At 39.6% G+C, this 21,530-nt stretch overlaps 1 protein-coding gene across 2 annotated transcripts in view; it reads right to left on the reverse strand.

Annotated features, from left to right (window-relative positions):
* Positions 1-21,530, reverse strand: part of atp11a (ATPase phospholipid transporting 11A) — a 57,791-nt gene that overhangs the window by 13,303 nt on the left and 22,958 nt on the right. For both annotated transcript variants that reach the window (XM_038719341.1, XM_038719346.1), the window contains exons 2-26: positions 14,288-14,410; positions 13,504-13,593; positions 12,613-12,693; positions 12,388-12,495; positions 11,465-11,593; positions 10,967-11,070; positions 10,817-10,864; positions 10,186-10,250; positions 9,799-9,880; positions 8,792-8,942; positions 8,500-8,697; positions 8,250-8,363; positions 7,820-7,879; positions 7,574-7,740; positions 7,322-7,393; positions 6,259-6,332; positions 6,045-6,148; positions 5,089-5,270; positions 4,485-4,736; positions 4,044-4,221; positions 3,812-3,914; positions 3,203-3,348; positions 2,832-2,891; positions 2,595-2,722; positions 672-807 (exon numbers count right to left, since the gene is read on the reverse strand). In XM_038719341.1, the coding sequence (XP_038575269.1) occupies positions 672-807; positions 2,595-2,722; positions 2,832-2,891; positions 3,203-3,348; positions 3,812-3,914; positions 4,044-4,221; positions 4,485-4,736; positions 5,089-5,270; positions 6,045-6,148; positions 6,259-6,332; positions 7,322-7,393; positions 7,574-7,740; positions 7,820-7,879; positions 8,250-8,363; positions 8,500-8,697; positions 8,792-8,942; positions 9,799-9,880; positions 10,186-10,250; positions 10,817-10,864; positions 10,967-11,070; positions 11,465-11,593; positions 12,388-12,495; positions 12,613-12,693; positions 13,504-13,593; positions 14,288-14,410 (2,955 nt within the window). The remainder of the gene's footprint in view (positions 1-671; positions 808-2,594; positions 2,723-2,831; positions 2,892-3,202; positions 3,349-3,811; positions 3,915-4,043; positions 4,222-4,484; positions 4,737-5,088; positions 5,271-6,044; positions 6,149-6,258; positions 6,333-7,321; positions 7,394-7,573; positions 7,741-7,819; positions 7,880-8,249; positions 8,364-8,499; positions 8,698-8,791; positions 8,943-9,798; positions 9,881-10,185; positions 10,251-10,816; positions 10,865-10,966; positions 11,071-11,464; positions 11,594-12,387; positions 12,496-12,612; positions 12,694-13,503; positions 13,594-14,287; positions 14,411-21,530) is intronic.

The raw sequence follows: 21,530 nt of genomic DNA on the forward strand, positions 1-21,530 counted from the left end.
TACAAGTGAGACCACCTTCAGTTTTGAGTTGCAATCAAAATAGAAAGCTAAAATCCAAAATTTAATCTCTCAGATGCTTCATATAAAGAAATCCACTTTCATAGCAACTCTAAGTCTAAAGGCTACACTTAACACACATGAAACCTAAGTAGTAAAAAAAAAAAGATGGGAAGAAGATGTGATTTTACACCACAAAGAACAATAACCTTGATTTATCTTCATTAAAAAATGTAAAACATCACACACCAAAAAGACTGAAAAAGACAAATGACCAGCAGCAAATAATAGAGAACTGCTTTGTGTAGAGAACTGCATCATGACAGGCACGGGCCTGTAGAGAATCTGCAAATTGACAAATTATAATAGGAAATCAAAAACAAAATGTGTTCTTTTGAAGCGTGTAGCCTACAGTTTAATATAAATAATATAAATTTAAATTTAATATACATTTAAATTTTCAACAGCTTTCTTATTTCTCTATTTAAAAAATGGAGGTGCAGCCAATTTGGAAAACTACAAAATTGGAAAAATAGTGAACACGTCGTCATTAGCCTGTGGTTATTTGATGTATCATAAGTCATGTCCAAGACAAATCTGTTTCCAATAAATTAATAAAAAAAGATTCTCCCAGACTGAATTAAAGGGTGCTGTCATAGAGAAATGGACGTTACCTGTCCGTTGCTGGTGAAGGTGGTGTTGTCAAACAGGAAGTAAGCACCAAAGAACATCACGATGGCGTCATATACACCCAGGAAAGTCCAATATATGAAGATGGGCCACCGCAGCAAAGAGTTCTTAGCAATATCTCTGTGACGACAAACAGTTCACAGTTAAATGACTCATGCTTGACCACCTCTCATATGAGTCATTACACATTTATTGATCAAAACTACATTACCTGCTTGTGGGAGGACCTTAACCAGAAAAGCTTGATACAATAATTTGTGAATACATCCCTGATATAGGCACCTTATAAACACTAAAATACAAAATGACCTGAGACCATTCATGCACCTTCAGAAGTCTTAACTGTTTGTAACAAAGGACGATAATTCCTGTGTAATTTTTGAATGTGATATGATGGGAAAAGGACTGAGGGGGAAAATGTTTCGTCTAATCATGTGAAACCTCATGTTTTCAATTTGAAATTTACTCCTACTTTTAAACTTAAGAATAAAAGCAAGTTATCAAATTTGGTGCTGTGGAGACAGAGACATGCGGAGAGGAGAGGAAGAATTCTGACGACGCGCAGTTAATAACACGTGGTTGGACAGCGCAGGCATAAACTTTGTCAGCGAGTTGGTGAGGGACATCATTTCACCACTGACTTTACACAGTAATGCGTTTTCAGTTAAATTGAAGGTGGTGATGACGCTTTGTTTATTTACCACAGGACAAACGCGGCAATGCTGATGATTTTGGCCTGTCACAACCATCAATAAGCCGAATAATTATGGAAACAATTTTAGCACTTACAGCTCCACACACTGTCACGTATTTCATCGACTTCCAAACAACACCCCGTAATCTGACAGAAGCAAACACAGTTCATTCAAATAGCCGGCAATACAGGAGCACCAGGCGCATTTGATGGCGCTCATATAAAGATAAACTTTTTTTTAATCTTTCATTTATTAATGTGTTGGCCTATATCATAATGTATTATCTTGAAAATTCTTTATTGTTAAATGTGTGTTGAATATAAACTCCTCTTAGGAATTTCACCATTCAATGCGAATTTATCTGAGAATATTCTTAAATAAGGAAATCTCTTCAGTGATTGGTCCTTGGTGACATCGTCATCCAAAACCTGTTTGCGGCACAGCAAAGTGTCGTAAATCAGCACTAAGACTGACACTTAAGATTTAGTCTTACACTTCACTCAAATTATGACTGTGATGCTTGATAACTAACTTTTAAGCACAGCTTTGAACCAAGAAATTTTTTACTCTTAAGTCAGTTCTTAGCAGTGTTCTTGAATGAGTAATTCTGAGAAGCTTGATAAATACAGGCCCAGATCTCAATGTACTGAGCAAACATCTCTGTGCAAGGATATAAAATCAACAGAAACTGTTTATGCCTGTAGTTTATTATAGTCAAATTGAGTTAGTGTACCCTTTTGCTTTTAAAAATATTTCAACCCAATAATCCAATAGACGGTGTTCTGACTGATCATGTCTTGTGTATAAATGTATAAATTAACCTGAATATTCATTTGTTTCCTTCACTTACAAGACTGAAGTGAACTCTGAAGTACACTTCAGCATAATACAGGCCATTATATTCTATTATGTGCTGGAGACGACTGAATCATTGTGGCTGATGTGACATGACCTCCAAAGAGTCTTATTCAATTGAGTATCACTTTCTTTCATGATGATCTAAATCTGATCTGGACCCTTTTCCAGGAGGTTAAACACTAAGTTGGACAGTTGACACGACCAGAATTAAATATTCTAACACATTCTGTACATTTTAAATGTAACTCTAATCTGTCTAACTTTTGTACAGGAAATCTGTGTAATAAGACAAGAGCTGCAGGTAACACACACTGCAGATGAAGTATTTCTACCTTGCTAGATATCAATACTAACCTATAGAGAGACGGGTCCTTCTTTAGGATGTCCATGTTAATGTGCTGCTCGATTAGACTGTAGAGCAGAATGGGCAGCGAGGTGAAGCTGATGTTGTACAGAGTCAAGTAGGCTGTATCATACAGAGGCTGGGGAGAAGGGTAGAGATCATTTTGGTTATTTTTTTCCTTATGATTGTTTGTTTATTGTGTGTGTGTGTGTGTGTGTGTGTGTGTGTGTGTGTGTGTGTGTGTGTACCTGTTGTGAGAAGCCACAGAAAAATTGGTAGAGGAACTGGGGGAAGATGAAACAGACATTCTGGATGGAAAAAAAGAAATAAATAAGACAAGAAATTTAATGCTAATTCTGAAGGTTGCTGAGATTAAAAAAACTACAAGTATCATAGGAGTGATAGAATTTAACATAGTTTAATTTCCCCATTTGTTTCATGCAAGACAAAAAAGAAAACTAGAAACTAAATAAATATTTAGTAACAAAAGTGTAACTAAGCTACTGCCTCCAAACCCACAATAAAAACTACATAAAACACAATTTAAATAAAGTTAAAAACAAACAAAATCCCTACTCTCTTAAACAAACACCGTACATGATATGGTCAGACAGACTACCTTGTAGAAGAAGTATTGAACGAGTTCAGAGATGCGTATATAGTAATAGTGTCCATGGACGAGCAGTATCTTCTTGAGGTGTTTGAACTTTGGGATGGCGTAGTCACTGTTCCTCACTGCCTGACGACCCTCCTTACCCATGATACCTGGAGAGGCAGATAAAGGTTTGTCATTGAAAATACATGATTACACATATATAGTTTTACGGCAGAGTAAAGTTAAAGGGCTGACTTTTAGCTTTAAGAGTGTTACTGTAGGACTACAGGCTGCATCATCCCCCAATTTTGACAATACAGTAAAACAATGACCCTGAACATTCAGTTAAGGTAATCAAGCTTTTTAAATGCCAAGCAAAAGATTTTCTTGACTGACCTAGGTCAAATGGATCGTGTGTTTCGTGCTGAGTAACAGACTGAAGGGAACCACATATGATCCCTTTTTTTTTTGGTGTATGTAAAAATGCCCATGTGTATAAAAAGGGCTGCCATTCTTTCGCTGTACATCTGATATGGAGGTAAATAAAGGCTGAATAAGTTGTGGAAGGTGTTAATATGAGGCAATTTTAAAGGGATGTAGCATGTTAGCTTTGTAGCGCAGAATGCCACTAACCGATGCCAACATGGGCCTCTAGGATCATGCTAACATCATTAGCTCCATCCCCAATGGCCAGCGTGATCGGGTTCTCCTTGGAGGCTTTGATCAGCTTCACAATCTACAAATACAAGAAAGTGAAGCTTTATACAGCAATTACGGGACAACCATCAACGAATGCTTCGCCACTACTTATTGTGATCGGCGTCCGCCTCAAAAGAATTCACGTGCTGTCTGTTGCACTTTGTACCTGTGCTTTCTGCAGGGGTGCCATTCGACAGCAGAGCACGGCGCTGCAGTTGCGGCAGATTTCTAGGAAGATTTCTTTGTAGTTCCCTGAGTTTGAGTCCTCCTGGGAGGGCCTCATCACCGCAGAGAGGGTGGCTCCATCGATGATCAGACCATAGTCAGTACAGTCATCTGATAAACTGTACAAACAGAAGTAACGGTACTCAATGAAACACAAAGGAGAAACGGGATTTAATTTAGCTACATATACACCCTTTTGTTGTCTTTTTGCAAAAGACATTTAGCTTGTCTGTATAGCATAATTTCCACTGTAAACATACGTATGTGGCTTATTAAATTTGAACTGAAATCTCAAAAAGGTTTCTACAAGGTTGGCAAGCTGGTAGTCTGAAACTGTATCACAAAAACACACACACACACACACACACACACACACACACACCCAGAGAAGGTGTCCCTGGTCATGCCTCCGTGCTGCCTCAGGACCGTCCTGCTCAGGTCAAACAGGACGTCATGTAGGCTCTGCTCCTCGGTGCGTTTGGTGGTCAGCTCCAGGATCTGGGTGTTGCGGCGAAAAAGCTTGCTGGCATAGCAGGTTGCAGCCGCTGTCTCCATCTTATCGCCGGTCAGCACCCACACCTTCATCCCTGCCTTGTGGAGGGACTCAATGGTGTCTGCTGCTTTTTCCTGGAGCCTGTCGTGAAGGAAAGTAGGACAAGATTTTTTTGGTGGTCTGTAAATATTTCTTAGGGGTAGGAGAAAATACCCAGAGCCACACAGTATAACGTCATTTACACTCCCCCATCCTCTTTCTGCACAGGATGAGTTGACTTGCAATGCCCTCTGGGTTAACAATACCTTTTAAATCTGTAAAGCAAATTGCTTTAGTATTGAGTATACCATTTCAGCGTTGAAGTAATCCTCTTGCCCTCACTCAGTATGGCTCACTGAGTGGGTGGGGCAGTACTTGTCATGGCAGCAGCAAGCACAAAATCTTTCTATGTAAAGGATTAGCAGCAAACGTTTCCTTAAAAGAGATACCCTACCTGTCCTCCACAGCAGTGGCTCCCAGCAGTATCAGATCTTTCTCAATGAGGTCATAGGCCTCAACAAGTCGTTTGTCGCGGTCCTGTAGTGCTAACTTGGCCCCGCTCAGCAGGTGACAAATCTCCTGGTACTGTTCGGGACTCAGAGGCCGATAGGCAACACAAAGTGTCCTCAGACCCTCCTGTAGGAGAGGAGAGATTCAGACTAGGCATGTGAGTGTGTGGGCAGCAACTGCACTTTCTATTTCAACCTCACAAGTGCAACACCCATCACAGATGCTCCTGTTTGCACTGAAAGCCACGGCCACGGCGAGGTTTCACTGACCTGGTTTCTACCACAGATTCAGTTCACTTTTTATGGGTGAAGTGACAAAAACTTCACCATATTTAGTTCTGCATTTTGGAAGTTATTATGTAATGAAGGATTGCAGTTCACTGCTTATTATGTGCATTTCCCCTCAACCTGCTTACTTGATTTAAGTTAGTTATGTCCTACATTTCCTCTGAGAATTTTGGACCATCAGATTGGGTGTATAAAAAGAACAATATATATATATATATATATATATATATATATATATATCTTTCACAAATTTCGATTTGATAAAGTGTAACTTGTGTCTGTGTAACTTAATCCCACAGATTGCAGGACTGGGGCTATGAGATTATGACATACATGTAAATCACCTTTAATGTCTAACAGCTGAAGGGAGAAAAAAAAACAGTGTTTTTTGGTTTATTAGAAGCCACACTGAACCTTCTGTGGAAATATACAGAACAACTGTTTTAAGAAAGTGGGCCATGTTTCACTGATCGACTTCCTGTGGTAACCATGGAAACCGTTGTGGTCATGTTCTCCAACTGTGAAAACTACCAAAGTCACACAACTTTAACTCTATAAAGGTGAATCATGGGAATAATAGAGTAAGAGAAAAATCGTTTGAGTGTGCTCTCACCACTGCGTTGTGCTCCACCCGAGCTTTGACCTGCTCCACCTTGCCTGATACAACCCTGGGGAAGATGGAGGAGTCTGCACCTTTACAGAACAGATAGAGCTCACCTGCTCATGCACACACAGAGGCAAAAAGAGGAGGGGAAAGTGTGTAAGAGAGAAGCCATACAGATAAACCCAAACACATACGTGTATATTAACAGTCTGAAGGGTTTTACCAGTGCTGGCCCTGACAATGACGCTCATCCTCCGTCTGACTGAGTCAAATGTCAAAACCTCCAGCAGCTCAAACCTGAATAAAAAAAATACACAGAAACAACAGTGATTTATCCTCTAGTCCCACTTAAATTAGGAATGTCCCCATCATTTTCGTCCTTTAATAATCTGATCCAGAACCTATAAGTTGGAATCAAAAATTTATCTGACGCATTGAAATAACAGCCTTCTTAATTTGGTCATTTCATTTTGGACGAAGAAGAAGTTACTCACAGAATTTACATTAATTAGTGACAGATACAAATCTGCTAGCTGAGTGTTTAGTACATTGTGCTCTTTGCTATTAAGGGAGGAGTTACTGTTGGAGTTTAGCATAAATCACCGGTATCTGGTGCGCATGTCCCCTAAGGGATTTAAGGGGACATGGGCACATTAATTTTTACTTCAATTTAGAGCCGGCTGACATTAAGGTGAGCAGCGCTGCAACAGTTGCAGGCTAAGATAACAAAACACAGTAGAGTACATCAAAGAAAGGAACGGATTTTGATTGGCTTAATTTGGATACCGATCCATTAAAAGATAGGATCGTCTCGGAACATCTCTAATTAAAATCTTACTAAAACCTTCACAAATCCTACTTAATGATCCCAAAACGTACAGTAGCTGGTCGTCAGTTTTAAAGCATGAAAATAAGTAAAATTCAGAGATACAAAGTTTCCAGCCATCAACAATCATCTCTGTAAATCACTGTTCTATATTTATACATAGCTGGAAGGCAGCTGGTTTCAGCAGTTACTAGGCTACTCCCATCTGCTGCAGCAGTGACATAATATTACAGAAATGCACATGCAGATCAACTCTAATCACTGCTCTAATGTTGCTCTTAATTATGGAAACTATTTTTGAGAAGTGACAATTTTTGAGATGAGTGGTGTGTTAAATACTTGACAATAATAAGCACTACATCTGCTAAAAATAACTTCTAAAATAAATGAAAAGCTGATTGGAAGATTGCTGCAGAGGGTTTTAGAGAGAAACAACATGATTTAAAAGGGACACACTCACCTCTCAATCTCATCCTCTCTATTCAGGATCTCCATGTGACTGTCCTTGAGTCTCAGATAGGTAAAACCGAGCCTGCGGCACAGAGAAAAGCACCGTTATTAGAAATGGAATGAATAAACTGAGTGTATGTATGTGAGTGAAAAACGAGAGAGAAACTAAATGTTTCTAAATGCTCTGTGTGTGGCTTTATTCGCAATTCAGCAGTCCGATTGTCATTGGCATTGTGTTTGTGAGTGTGTGTGAGAGCTCCACCTCTTCATGCCCTCCACCAGCGCCACCTCGTCCGGAGATGAGGAGATGTAGAAGGAAGTGGACTTGCCCTGGTGGATGCCATGCTTGATCCCGTCCACTGTCTCCTCCTCCTTCACCTGCACCGTGTGGCATAAACACAGTGCCCGGAAAAACAGCTCCTCATGCTCCTGCGTTGGACGGCCAACAGAGTGTTAGTCTAACACAACACAACACAACACAACACACACACAATGAAGCTATGCTCACCTTGGCCTCAGGACCCGGTGATGTGTCGATCATGTCCATACTGGCTGCACCAGGCATCAGCTAGCAAAAACACAAGTTAAGTAAATTTAAATATAATGATATTAACAATAACAGGAGATCTTAAATATAGTACAGTCACATTTAACACTAGGGAGTGAACTTAGTAAGAATATATGAATTAAAACAGAGCTAAAAATGTACATTGCGTATGCTGGGTGTGACACAAAATGACAAATAGAAAATAGTGAATCAAAGATGAATGGGAATAATGATCATGAAACATATTTCTAATACAAAAAAAATTATAATATATAGAAAACTCAGTCCGTCAGAAGGTTTCAATAATCTTTCAATAATCTGTTCCAAGCTTAAGGTTATAATAAAGACATGTGAGCAAACAGATAATCACAAACATCCATCTGGTTGTTACCTGTCCGTTACAGATAGCATGAGGAATATAAACGTGTCCGTCCACACAGCACTCTATGAACTCCATGTTGTTCTCTGTTAGAGTCCCTGTCTTGTCTGTAAACACATACTCCACCTGGAAAGAGAGCAGAAGAGGTGTTCTGTATGTGAGTGCGTTTGTGACGTTAATTCACATCCAATTTCTTGAATACATCTCCGTACAGTATAGCAGTGTTTGCTTTTATGTGGTAAAGTAAAGCGTTCTTTGCTACCTGTCCCAGCTCCTCGTTCAGGTCTGACGTATTGACCACAGCTCGCTCTCCCAGCTCCTCGTCAAACATCTCGTCGTCCCACATGATGAAATAGGAGCCCAGGAACTTCTGCATCTCCACGGTAACGTACATGGAGACAGGAATGATGTAGTTGAAAAGAACCATGAAGGCCAGGAAGTCTGTGAACGCCCTGATCAACTGAGGAAGAGGAGGAAAAGAGTGAGAAGGTAAAGAGGGGATGAAGGAATCTTTTTTCCCCCCAAATGGAAGTAAATATAGTTAACAGACTCACGATGTGTCTCTGTCTCTCTGCTTCTGTCCTCTGGTTGTACCAGGGCTCGTCTCTGTTGGGGTCGGCCTGCCACACATATTTCAGCACCGTGTTGACAAAGGCCTTGCTGATGAGAATGCACAGGTAGACCACCAGGTAGGCATTCATTGACCTGCAGGGGGAGACAACGAGAAACGTTTTACTACAATGCAGACTTCTACACAGATAGTGTGGAAATAGCTGTGTATGAAAAAGATCAATGTGTGAAAATATATTAATTAAATGAAGTAGGTAAGAAGATTGAAGATTCTATTGATACTTGTGTACTGATACACACTGTACAGTGTAGCAGTACGTCTATACAAATATTTGTGGACTGATACACACTGTATATTCAAACTGCCAGCGATCAAGATGGAAGCCTTACATCCTTTGAACACCGTGACAAAGTGTAGCAGTACGTCTATACGGACTGTGCTTTGTGGACTGAGGCAGTAAAAATGCATACAGATGCTCATGAACCCAAATGCAAGGACCAAGCAATCCAAACACAACTATGGAGGTTTCCTGACAAGCATTTGCCACATAAACACAAAAACTATCTCTGATCCACAGATAGAAACCAGGAATAGCTGAGACGAGGCATTCACTCCCAGCCAAGTTCATTTTGGCAAAAGGAAGACAAATACAATTCAAACGAGTTAATCAGGCACACACTGTTACCAAGTGTAAATGTAATCCACCTCCAGCCAGTCATATCTACAAGCCATCTGGATACAAGATGCATGTCAACGCCAGATGGGAAGAAAGTGATCCAGTCAGTGCAGTGAGCCAGAGAGACACAAGGACTCTTAGCCAGTGAAGAAGTGAATAGATGGATGAATTAAAAAAATGTTAATGATTATCTAAGCCAGCAATAATTGAGAAAAAGGATGCTGCCAAAGACTGTAAAGCTTGCAAGTGCAATAAATGCTAACAGGTTCTCCTCTAGAAACTGTTTATATGAATGAAAAAGAGAGCGGACTTACTTTTCCACTGCAGATCGTTTCTGAGACTTGGACTGGTAGTTGAGAGCCATCTTGGTTTCCATGCCAGTGTAGATGGCAACGGCTAACGGGAGGCAGAGGTGAATGTGAGAGTTCATTCTCAACCGAAAGTTTGACAAAATAAAACCTTAACTCATCACCTAGCTTTGTCCAGAGCTTTCAATCGCTTCTACCAGTCTTCTCAAGTGGATGGAGTTTGCATAGTTGTCATATGAAACCTTTTACACCATATCTGACCATGTGACTGAAGATCCATACTCAGATCACTCGATGACTACTGAGCAAAATCCATCCACTGAGAGGGACAGTGAGAAACAGTTGAAAGTTCAAGAAAAAGCTAGCATATTATAGTATTTCAGGTGATATTACCATAGACGTGCTCAGTGTTCTTGAGTGTGGCTCCTCGGAGCAGCAGGTTCTCTGATCCTAACGGCCTGCAAACAGACAACAGCTCAGTTTTACGACTATTTCATCACTTTTAGACTACGTTCAGACTGCAGGCCTTTTCCCAGATCCATTTTTTTTTGTTTTACAGTTCACATTATTGCTTAAATGTGGCCCATATCAGACTCCAGTGTGAACTGTCCACGGCCTGAAAGTGACCTGCATGCACAGAAGAATAACATGACGTCACACACAGCACGCTGTTTGCAGGCTACAGAAGTAAACAAGGTGCAACAGAGGTTAGCTCACGTGAGACTGTTACTGTACTGAACAACCAAAATTACAATCCTATTTTACTGCCATCACAAACAAAACAACTACAACACTCTTATCAAAATAAAACTAACAGAAATACTCAACCATAGAAAAGAATAACTCAGCTTAACTAGTTCAGAGTGAGAAGACTATGACTAAATATGATGGAAACCGATTGGTGGACTGATGCAGAGTTTAAAGCAGTTAGTTGGAAAATTCTGATTTAATTGATCCGAGTATTTCACTGATCAATATTGAGGAGAAAATTATCCTATTCCTGTGATATGTTAGGACTTATTACCTGGCCACTGGCTCATTGTTCATGTAGAAGTTGATACGGCCCACAAATCTGTGTAACAGGAAATAAGTGACAGACAACATGTTTTAGACATTTAGTTGGCAACACAGTGTTTTCCAGATGTGTGTATCTGTGTGTGTGAGTTGTACTGACTTGTACAGGTCCGGCTGTGGTTGTTCACACTCTATGGTAGCGTGGATAGAGTCCACCTCCTTCTCTGTGTTGTAAGCTTTGGTGTCCTGAACTGCATAGTATGTCTAGGAGGGAGGACAGAAGAAACATTGAGAGGAAGGAGAGAATGGATGGGTAAATAAAAAGAGAGGAAGAGGGAAGGAGGTAGCAATTACAGGACATGATTACAAAAGGTGGTAAATGCAAGGAAGGGAGGAGGATTAGAAGAGACAATATTAAGGAAAGGTGGTGTGATGGTGATGATTAAGGGAGGGAGGCTTAAATACAATATAGTGTGACACTATGATTTTCAGCTGTAAAATGTTACACTCTGTTCTGTCTAATTATATGTACCATAAACAATTAAGACCTTTGCGATGAGAAGTGGCAGCATTAACATGAATGATGTAAATAAAAAGATAAAACTGTCAGGTTGTGTAATGTTAACTAACTGTCCTGTACACACACACACACACACACCTTGTGGCTGCTCTCTCCATCCAGACTGGCTGTAGTAACATAGCAGGTCCCATCATCTCGAGATGTGGAAAGAAGGATAAGGTCGCAGGGAAAAGTCTCATTTTCTTTCATGAAGACGACATCTCCAACCTGAGAGAGAAAAGGCATCCTTTTATTAACAAAATGCACTGGGTCCTTAGTAAGGCTCATGCAGACAATCAATTTCTTCTTTGTTACCTTTTTAATTTTAATGTGTATTTTATGTTTGTACAGATTTAATGACAGTAAACATAAACACGGGTCAATTTGGTGACTCAAGCAAACACTTTTACACACCAAGGCAACAGGGTGAAATGTGTCTCTAGCCTTTGTTTGCTCTGGTTACACACAAACTAGTTAGATTTGACACATTAAGGAGGGTGACTAAGGCGAAAGCTGAAATGAAATGTAGCACATCTAATGACTTTCGAACGGGGTCTGACTGAAAAACAAACTCCCTGATGTACTGTCTTGCATGGCATGCCACTTATCCGGCTGGTATTGCTAATGCACTTTCTACTAATGCAGTCTGCCTAACAAACTAACCTTCTGCTTTACCACCTGTAAACAGTTCAATTGCAAACATTTGACTGTCGATCCTGTAACAGATCCTCTGCGTCTATTATTCATCTGTTATGTTAGCTGCGATTTCACTCTCTGTATCTATTACATAACTGTAACAGCTAAATTACTTCCACATATAGGGCACACACACACACACACACACACACACACACACACACACACACGCGCACACACACACACACACACACACACACACACACACAGCTTAGTAGCAGGAAAATCCCTCGGGATGAGCCAATATAACAAATGCACCAAAGCTGTGTTCGAGTTATATGGGGTGAGAGTGGTTTATCTGGTGACACACACACACACACACACACCCTGAGCTTGCGACTTTGTTTGCAGACCACTTTCCCGTGCTGCACAATGTGGACAGGACACTGGTTGACGGAGTTGTCTGCTTTGTGTCTCAGCCAGTCCTCGTAACCCTGACAAAGAGAAACAGATAGACAGGATGTGAAAGTGACCTTGCGAAGTGTGTCTTAATTTTGTTGGTGGTGTAGTGTTTGATGGCAATAAAGGCCATGAAAACCTTTGGGTCTCACCTGTTTTATGGCGGTGACTGTGATGACAAAGAAGAGCGGCAGTCCGCTGGTGATCGGACTGGTGGGAGTGTCGATGATCAACTGACACATACACAGAGACAGGGAGAATTAAATGATGGACGTGGGCAGAATATTATATCAACACGACTGACTGCTTTAGAAGGAATATAATAAGTCATGTCTGACCTTTACAGGGAGGTAATAAGAAGTATAAAAATATTGATGGACCTAATTTTCTCCTACGCTCACAAATAACTAAAGGTTCTTTTGATCACATTGGGTGAATAGCTGCATTCACCAGCCCTACTATGCTCCTCGAATATGGGAATATATTCAGTTCAACTACAGCAACAATGGCTTTACATCTGCAAATCAATCAATTTAAAAGGTCCTTTTACTGTTTTGGTTGAGCCTCTTTTTAGCTAAGCTTTTTATCAATGAATGTTTGTGCTTGTTTTTGTTATGTAAAGTACCCTTTAAAAGTTATTGTTTTATATTTCATATTTGTTTCTTGTATTTAGCCAAATTGTATGACAGGTCACTCAGAATAAATACATAAATTCATTTTATTGTGATGTGAACTATTATACTAGGGTACCAAAATGATAAACATAGGAAAATAGTCTATATGTGAAGTATTGAAGGATCCTTGTGGGAAAATTAGATCTTTGCAGCACCACTGATAAAACAAACAGAACAAACAAAGAATATTCACAACAATACTGCAAGTTAGATAATATCGACCAGAATGCAAATGTCTAAATTGTAACGACAAATGCATTCATCACAAATGAGAAAGTTATTCTTAAAATTGCATGAACAAAAGTGGTGCAAAGACAGGAAAATATATCATTTTAAATCTGCAATTAATGTAAAAGTAAAAGCTTTTACCTGAACCAGAAATATGATGAGAAAGTAGAAGTTGGCGACTCTCCTGAACTGCTCGAACATATTCTTAGGGATGAAGTTCCAGAATGTGTACTGGAAACATGAGACAGGTCAGTCAAACAATGCACTAAGTGTCAAAAAGGGGGCCACACTGTTCAGCAGCTATCCACGTCAAATCCAGTGGGAACAAGAACCTCCAAACAGACTCAGGGTGACACAACATGAAGGCGATATGTGAATAATTGCAAGCTTCAGATGGCCAACATAAACTTATAAATAAATTTACATACAGCAAAAGAGACTAACAATACTTTCAGATAGTCTAAAGCTTCATGTTTTTTCTGCAGCATGAGGAATCATAATGTCATAGGACATTTGTTGACAATGCAACGCAGGAATAAAATGCCAATAGGGTCTGAATAAAATAGATGATGAGATGCTTTTTAACTGATTTGACCGTGAGTGAGTAGGTGTATTTCAATAAGGAATTATAAATCGATTATTAACCACAGCCTTAAAAAACATTTAACAAAACTGGAACTACAGAACAAAATGATTCAATTACACTATCTATGAAATATAGTCTCCACTCTTCTAACCTTGTCTTCCTTCCCAAAACGCCTCTTGTGCTATCACCAAGAATAACTCACTCATACAATAAAAGAACCGTTTGAAAAGTACTATAGTAAAAACTGTTCTTTCCTGTCTTTTTGTTCTATTAACTATGCTATTTCAGTGAGACCTTAATAAAGTGTGTTTTGATCTTTGTGTGGGTGTTTTCACTGACCTTGGAGGAGACTATTCTGTTGTCAGGGAATCTTTGCTGTATAAAGGCCTCAGTTCCTGGAGGAGGCTCCTTGTGTCCAATATAAATCGTCCTGCTGTCCACCCAGTTCTCCTCACCAACACACTGCAGGGAAAACCCCCCAAAAGTCATGTCAAGAGTGTTTCATGTAATCACAGTTTACATTTGGTCAGTGATATGCTGTGTGGTTCAGTGGGTGTAGCTTTGCATTGACACGGCGAAGCTCTGATTTTATTTTCTAAATAAAACATCCAATATCTGTCCAATCAAACATCATTTGTCATTTTTATAGGGCTACTAAAGTTAACTAGGTTTTCATGGGAGATCACTAAATGTATGATGATCCTATATGGTCACACACGCTCTATCAACACAATCCTACACACTGATAACAGAATACTGTGGGACACACAGGGACAGATTCTCAGACATTTACAGAGTTAAAATGAAGTGAGTAGTTTCTCCTCAATGAATGAGAGCTTTTGTTATTAAGGATACACGGACCTGCATGTGATTCGCACTGGAATGCAGAATACATTCACTCTCTCTCTCACACACATAAGACACCTGAAGCATTATGCTCTTTTGACATCTCTTTGTCTTTCCTCTTATTATTTTTTATTTCTTATCATCAAGGTGAAAAATAAAAGTTTGATAAGGGATAAGCGTGTTGGAATTGATTTTTTGTTATTTGTGTTTCACCCTGTGCCAGACACTCTGAAAGTTTAGCTCACAACACAAACTCTGAAAAAACTGTGCAGCTTTGCCCCATGAAGCGATAGAGTACATAGTATAGTACATAGGCTAAAGGAGGCTGCCGGTGCTTCTTCTCAGTAATGGTCTCTCTGTATGTTTGAGCGTAATACGTAACACAAAATGACCTCTAAAGATGAACATTATGCAGTGGGGCTCAGACTCAAAAGGCTTTCTCTGAACAAGTCTTGACTCGGAGGTGTTAAGTGATTTTTAAAAAAGCCTTCGGTAATTAAGTTTTCATGTTTTCAAATCTGATGCACATTTCAGTTTGCTTTGTTGCCCTTTAACAGATCAACATTCAATAGCGAAGCAGTGGTGAGGATACCAATGAGAGACTTACCCCATTTCCTGCTCCTTTTTTCATTTTCTTGCATCCTGCTACTGTTTAAGTATCTCCACAATAAATAATGTATCCATTATCTTCTTATTTGTCTGCTAAAAAATTACTTATTACTTACTTATAACTACAAAAAAAACAAACAAGCACCAATAGACATTAGACTAGAGAGGCTATTGGTGTGGTATTCTAATACTCCTGTTTAACCCTAAACATGCAATAAGATCTTTGAGCTTTAAGTGTTTCAGGCAGGACTGGACTTGCATTGGAAACACATCGACACACACACACACACTTTTGGACCAGCTGGATTTGGGTAACACACATTACTCAAGTACCATCTCCCTGCCGTCCACTAAAAACACCCAGTATATTTTCCCAAGTCTAATGTGGTGTCTATAAATTCCTTATTCCAGCCAACAGTCCAAAACCCAAACATATTCAGTTTACTATCCTAAACAATAAAGAAAAGCAGCAAATTATCACTTTTAAGAAGCTGAACCAAGAAAACATTTACTGAAACGATTAAATCGATCTGTCTATCATCGTAACGTAGCATAAAACCGTGTTTGTTGTGAGATTTCTGCTTTGTTACTTTAAAAACCTGCCATTTCCACTCTGTTTTTAAAAAAAAATTAAAATGTGCATACAAACAGCGGCTGTGATGTTTGGTCATGAAGAGCTTCAGTCAAACAACAGATTGGACCCTGTCCAGAGGGCTTTCATGTCAGAGCAGGCTGTAGCCATCTTTAAGCACCTGGTCAGTATGAACTGTAGTAATGAGGGGCAGGCCTGGGCCTGAGGCAGCTGGACTCTCTTTTGCCTCTCTCTCTCTCTCTCTCTCTCTCTCTCTCTCTCGTCATGAAACATTTTATATACATGTCCAATGGCGGTTGTCAATCAAAACAAATAAACCTAGCGTTAGTCATTTAATTCAGCACTAAATACACAGTCCACACACACACACACACACACATGCTAACAAGAGGTGACAGTAATCTGTGGCCTGTGAATGAGATTGAGTGTCAAGAGGCTGCATGTCCCAGTTTCTATACTCTCTCACACTCTCACACAGACACATACATCCAGAGTAACTGGTTAACTCACTGCTCTAAGATTACCTTCTTTAAGATGGAGAGCTATTTATAACCTGTCACCTCCACCTCTCTATGGGAGAGCAAGGAATGGAAATGGGAAAGTTGAAAGCCAAGGAAAATTGCTTAAGAATAAAAATGGATATCGTCAAGAAGACATACATTATTACCCCTACTTCCCCATCTTCATTGCCCTCTTCTTTACTCTTTGAAGGTCAGTATTGATGCCGTATTGAGACAGAAAATCCAAAAGTAGTAACTGATATAGGTGTAATATTCAGTTTGGTTATGTGTTTACAATTAACAACCAGTTCTAAAATAAATATATAATCCAACCAATATCACATCAGAGGAAAAGGACCATACTATCTGACTGACTTCTGATTTACAGTGAAGGAGGAGATGAAAACCAGATAGCACGGACAGCTTGCCAACTCTGCTGCCCACACAGTGTTACTGTTCCTCTTCTCTCCCACCTGCCTGCTCCGTCTGCTTCACCTAACACATCTCTTACACACTTCCTGTTATTTGTCTGCATATAGAACAGATAATATTACACAGGAAAGTAAAAGCACCGTTTATAATCAGTAAAGTCTGACATCCAGTAAATTTACAGAATATATGAAATAGATTATTTTATTATAGTATTTTATTATATAAGTAGCGCCTATTCTCATGCAAATGTATCCCAGTGTGTCGGAAAGGCTTTCTGCTGCATATCATAATGTTTCACAACACAAACATGAGGTTACTTAAACATCCTCTAAATTATGGAGATGCTACGAAGTGGTGGTGATAATTTGACAGAATTTCCGTTTCGTTTGTCTTTCTTCTATTCTATCTAAAATCACTGGAAAAATCTGAGGTGTAGGTTGATTTCTTTGATTGCAATTCTAGTGGTAAAGCCAACCTGTTGCAGTATTTCAGCGTGACTTTGCAGTATTTAGGGTGTCCATCTTATTTAAAATACTGAACTGTACTTAATCGCCAGCTAATTTAATAATCAATTAATTGTTTAAGTAATTTGTCAAAGCAAAAATGTCTGGTTCCAACTTCTCAAATGTGAGGATTTGCTGCTTTTATTTGTTTAATGCATTTTTAAATGTATTATCTTTGGCATTTGAACTGTTAGATGGACATTTTGAACACATCATCTTGGAAAATATGACTTAACATTACAATAATAATCAGCTAGTGTTATGGGATGTGACAGGTGAAATCTCCTTGAACAATATGGAAAAAATTTGTTTAAATGACATCTGTCAATCACTGATAAAACACTGCTACAGAACTAACTCTTAATCACACAATGACACAAAAATGCTGGATTTGATTTTTTGAGAATGTCTCAATCTGTGCGGTGTGGAAGAGTAAATGATTACTGTATCATATAATAAGCAGTAAAATGACAATAATGATCATGTGTTGTCAGACACAGTAAATGAGAACCAGCAGGCCTCCTCTCTTACTGTCATCTCTTCCATTTTGCCCATAATGCAGCTTTATTGGTTCTCTCACATATTTTCTCTCCCTCTCTCACCACAACCTGGATGGCCTCTAAGCCAACGATCTTTCTCCTATCGATTATGTTTAGCTTTCATCCGGATTCAAGCTTTTTACATGAAAGCCTGTCTGTGTTTAATCAAATAAAATAGCCTCTTCACAAAATAAAAGCTAGGCTTATAAAATAAAACCTTTATTAGCTCGGGCCTTTAGCCTTTGGATGTAACTGGAGACTTTGGGCTATTCTGGACCTTGATAATCACTTTTAGCAGCGTGTCATGTTACAGGACGCGGCAGGTTTCAGGGGTGTATTTATAGTTGGAAGGGAAACATTTGTGGTCAGGAGAGAGGGATGGAGAGAGTTCACAGGCTTTGTTTCTGTCCGTCTCACTCAGCGCCCACATCCACTTTCCTTAAAGCCACGTTAGTAGAAAGTGCAGGGAGCCTTTCAGGGATCATACACACACATCCCTGCGACATCAGACATGTATGAGCACAGGCATACACAAACCGTGACACACAATGTTACCTCTGTAGTCACTGGTCCACAGGGTATATTTAGACAAGCAGACAGTCTCCTACGCTTCTACTATTCTTCACTTGTGTGGTGTGTGCTTTTCTCCATCTCTTCACTGGGACAGAAAGATGAGGCACAGCATCCAAAGTAAGAACAATACGGTTCAGTCAGTTTAGAGTTAGCATTAAGGTTACATGTATGTTTCAATATGCAGGTGCATAAAGAAAGTCATGTGTGTTATAAAGAAGTGAAACCGTGTGAATAATATTTTTAGATGCACTAAATCTCTTTAAATGAGATGTTATGAGTGCAACAGCTGGGCTTCCTACGTCAAGATTGCCTTGAACACATTTTTCACTCTTAAAAATCAGTAAATGAAAAGAAATACGTGTAACTGATTTAATAGGATATCAATGATACTGGCTTTTAGTACTGATGCTTCATTTCTCTCTATATACATTTTGGAGATATGCCTAATGATTTGGAATCTACCAGCTAACAATCGCTACTATGGACTCAACTCCATGGAAATTATTACTTTACAGCCTTCAACTATAGAAAGAGAAAGGTGAAAAATACTGGATGAAATGGGTTTGTGACATCGTGAAACAGACACATCTTTAATACTGGGTAGAGTCACTTAAATCCCAGTGTAGTTAATTATGTATGTGTATCTGTCTGTCACTCATAATAAACTTCAACCATCACATAGTTTTGACTTAAATCTTTATTTTACATTAATGTGCATTATTCCCGCAGGACCCGAACGCAGCATTAGAGAGCAAGAAACGGAAGTTCCACTGTGATCAGGAACAGAGGACCATATTGTAAACAGGAAGAGCTGGACCCACCTACTCACACAGAGGACACACACTTCCTGAAACAAGCTGCCACCCGCCCTCCAACCCCAACTCCACCCAGACCACCAGAGACATGGCAGAGAAAGATTCAGGGAGTATTTGAGGTGTTGGGCAGAAAAGCAGCAGGTATCCAATGTTACCGATGTTATTGCTTTTCTATTGTTACTTCTGCTCACTCTGGCATCTATTGCACAGCTCATCTGTTGCTCTTCCTCAGTTTTTTAAGACTTTTTCCCTTATTGGAATGAGGGTCTAACGATAGAGTATAGTATGCCATTTGAGTTTAATTTGTAATTTTTGGCTATAATTCAAAAAATTATCTTGACAGAGGAAAACTTTGGTGTACTCTGGGGTTTTCACCAACAGTTTGAAGCTTAATGTGTGAATTTATTTAGAAAACAGTTTAGACTTTAGAAAAGAACTTAACTATAAAAGTGGTATTCAGTGTATGCAGTGATACTGTAGTAAGTGCTGTATGATGCCTGGCAAGTAAAGATAACATTTACAGGACACTGCCAGCAGGAAAGAAGAATCACTGCAACACACACAAATGACTATTGTTTGTCTGCAGCTTTAAAGCCTGAGCTGTTGTTCGACTGATGACCAATATAAGTATTTTATCTCCCGCTGCAACAGGCAGCGCTGAAAATAAGTCTCGACAAAAGCTATGCATGGCAACCTGCTCTCAGCGATACCGCTGACTGACACATATACATACCCCTTCGCACACTTTTACATCTAGATTCTGTGTCATAGATCTGTGTTGCGTGTGCAAACACGATCGAACACATGCACACACGCCACATTGAGTTATCTCCCTGCTGTCACTGAGCTACGGAGATAAAAGAAATCCTGTTCCCTGCTCTAAATCACAGGGCATTAAATACAGACATATTGTGTGTGTGTGTGTGTGTGTGCGTGCGTGCGTGCGCGTGCGTGCGTGCGTGCGTGCGTGCGTGCGAGACTCTGCCTGTTGACTACTGCACTTGAGATTAGGTGGCAAATGTTTTGGCTGAAAGGATAAAATGGATAAATAAATGCAGGGGTGTGGAGAGTGGTAGAGTCATAGAGAGTGCTTAAGCAGAGGATTTTTCGAAGTCACCATTTTCTTCATGGCTGCTCCCGATGGACTCAAAGTTTAAAAAAGGCAGCCAGAGCAGGTTGAAAATAGCAGCAAACACGTGCCAACTTCTGGTATATACATATCTAGTAGGCAATAAAGTGATTAACAGCTGCAGTGTGTCCATCCACACTGCAGAGAGATAAAAAAAAATCCACAAGGCAAATGATGTGAAGGATTAAAGATTTAATGTCAACCGAGCTGTGCTGTGTATACCGTTACTGTTATATGTGTATGTGATATTCGGATACACATCGTCTGTGACAGTCTGAGTGTGTGTGTTACCTGAGTCACAGATTTAAATACCAGCTGTGCTCCCCATCTGTCACTATGTTGTTCAGCCTCACTGGGGCAAACAGGCCAGACCCAATTAGATAAAGACAAATCCCCATCATCCACCTTCCAACACCACCCTTTAGCCTTTAACCATGACGAACTGTGAAGAAGACAGTCAGCTTGGTCTGTGTGTTTAGAGTGTCTAGGAAATGTTGAAGGATAAGTGGACGCTCAAAAAGCTGTCAGGCTGATAAAAGCTGCCCACAGATGAGCACAAATCTGAGGTAATACATTCAAAACAATTATTATTTTATTATAGGCCTATTATAACAAATATTTTTTCAACAAATAGGCGTGAAATTTTCCATCCCCTTTCCTCAATAAATTAAATCTCTTAATAGAAAAATTAATTGCTAATTCATTCGTGATTCAAATTAATTAAATCAAACATTTATTGAACATTTGTTTAATTATCAACTACAAGATGGCACCGCAGACGGCAGCCTTTGGATTATGCTCATAGTGCTTTTTGTGTTTTTGTTTATTAACGCTGTTTTCTGCCGTCCCTCTCTGGTAACATTTACCAGAGAAGAGCTCTTAAATATTGGACTTTTAACTGCTCATACTATTCCACCCGCTCCTTAACAAACCCGGCACTTTCCCGGAGTTATTAGTTGGAGGGAGCAGCAGCTCTGTTTGGGATCCTTCAGGCGCGCTGGTTAAACTAAGACAGCGGGGTTTTCGCACTGCGCTCCCTTCAGT

The sequence above is a fragment of the Micropterus salmoides genome, unplaced genomic scaffold, assembly GCF_014851395.1.
Source record: "Micropterus salmoides isolate LMB-PRFRI ecotype aquatic unplaced genomic scaffold, ASM1485139v1 Ms_hic_scaffold_1, whole genome shotgun sequence".
Classification (NCBI taxonomy): Eukaryota; Metazoa; Chordata; class Actinopteri; order Centrarchiformes; family Centrarchidae; genus Micropterus; species Micropterus salmoides.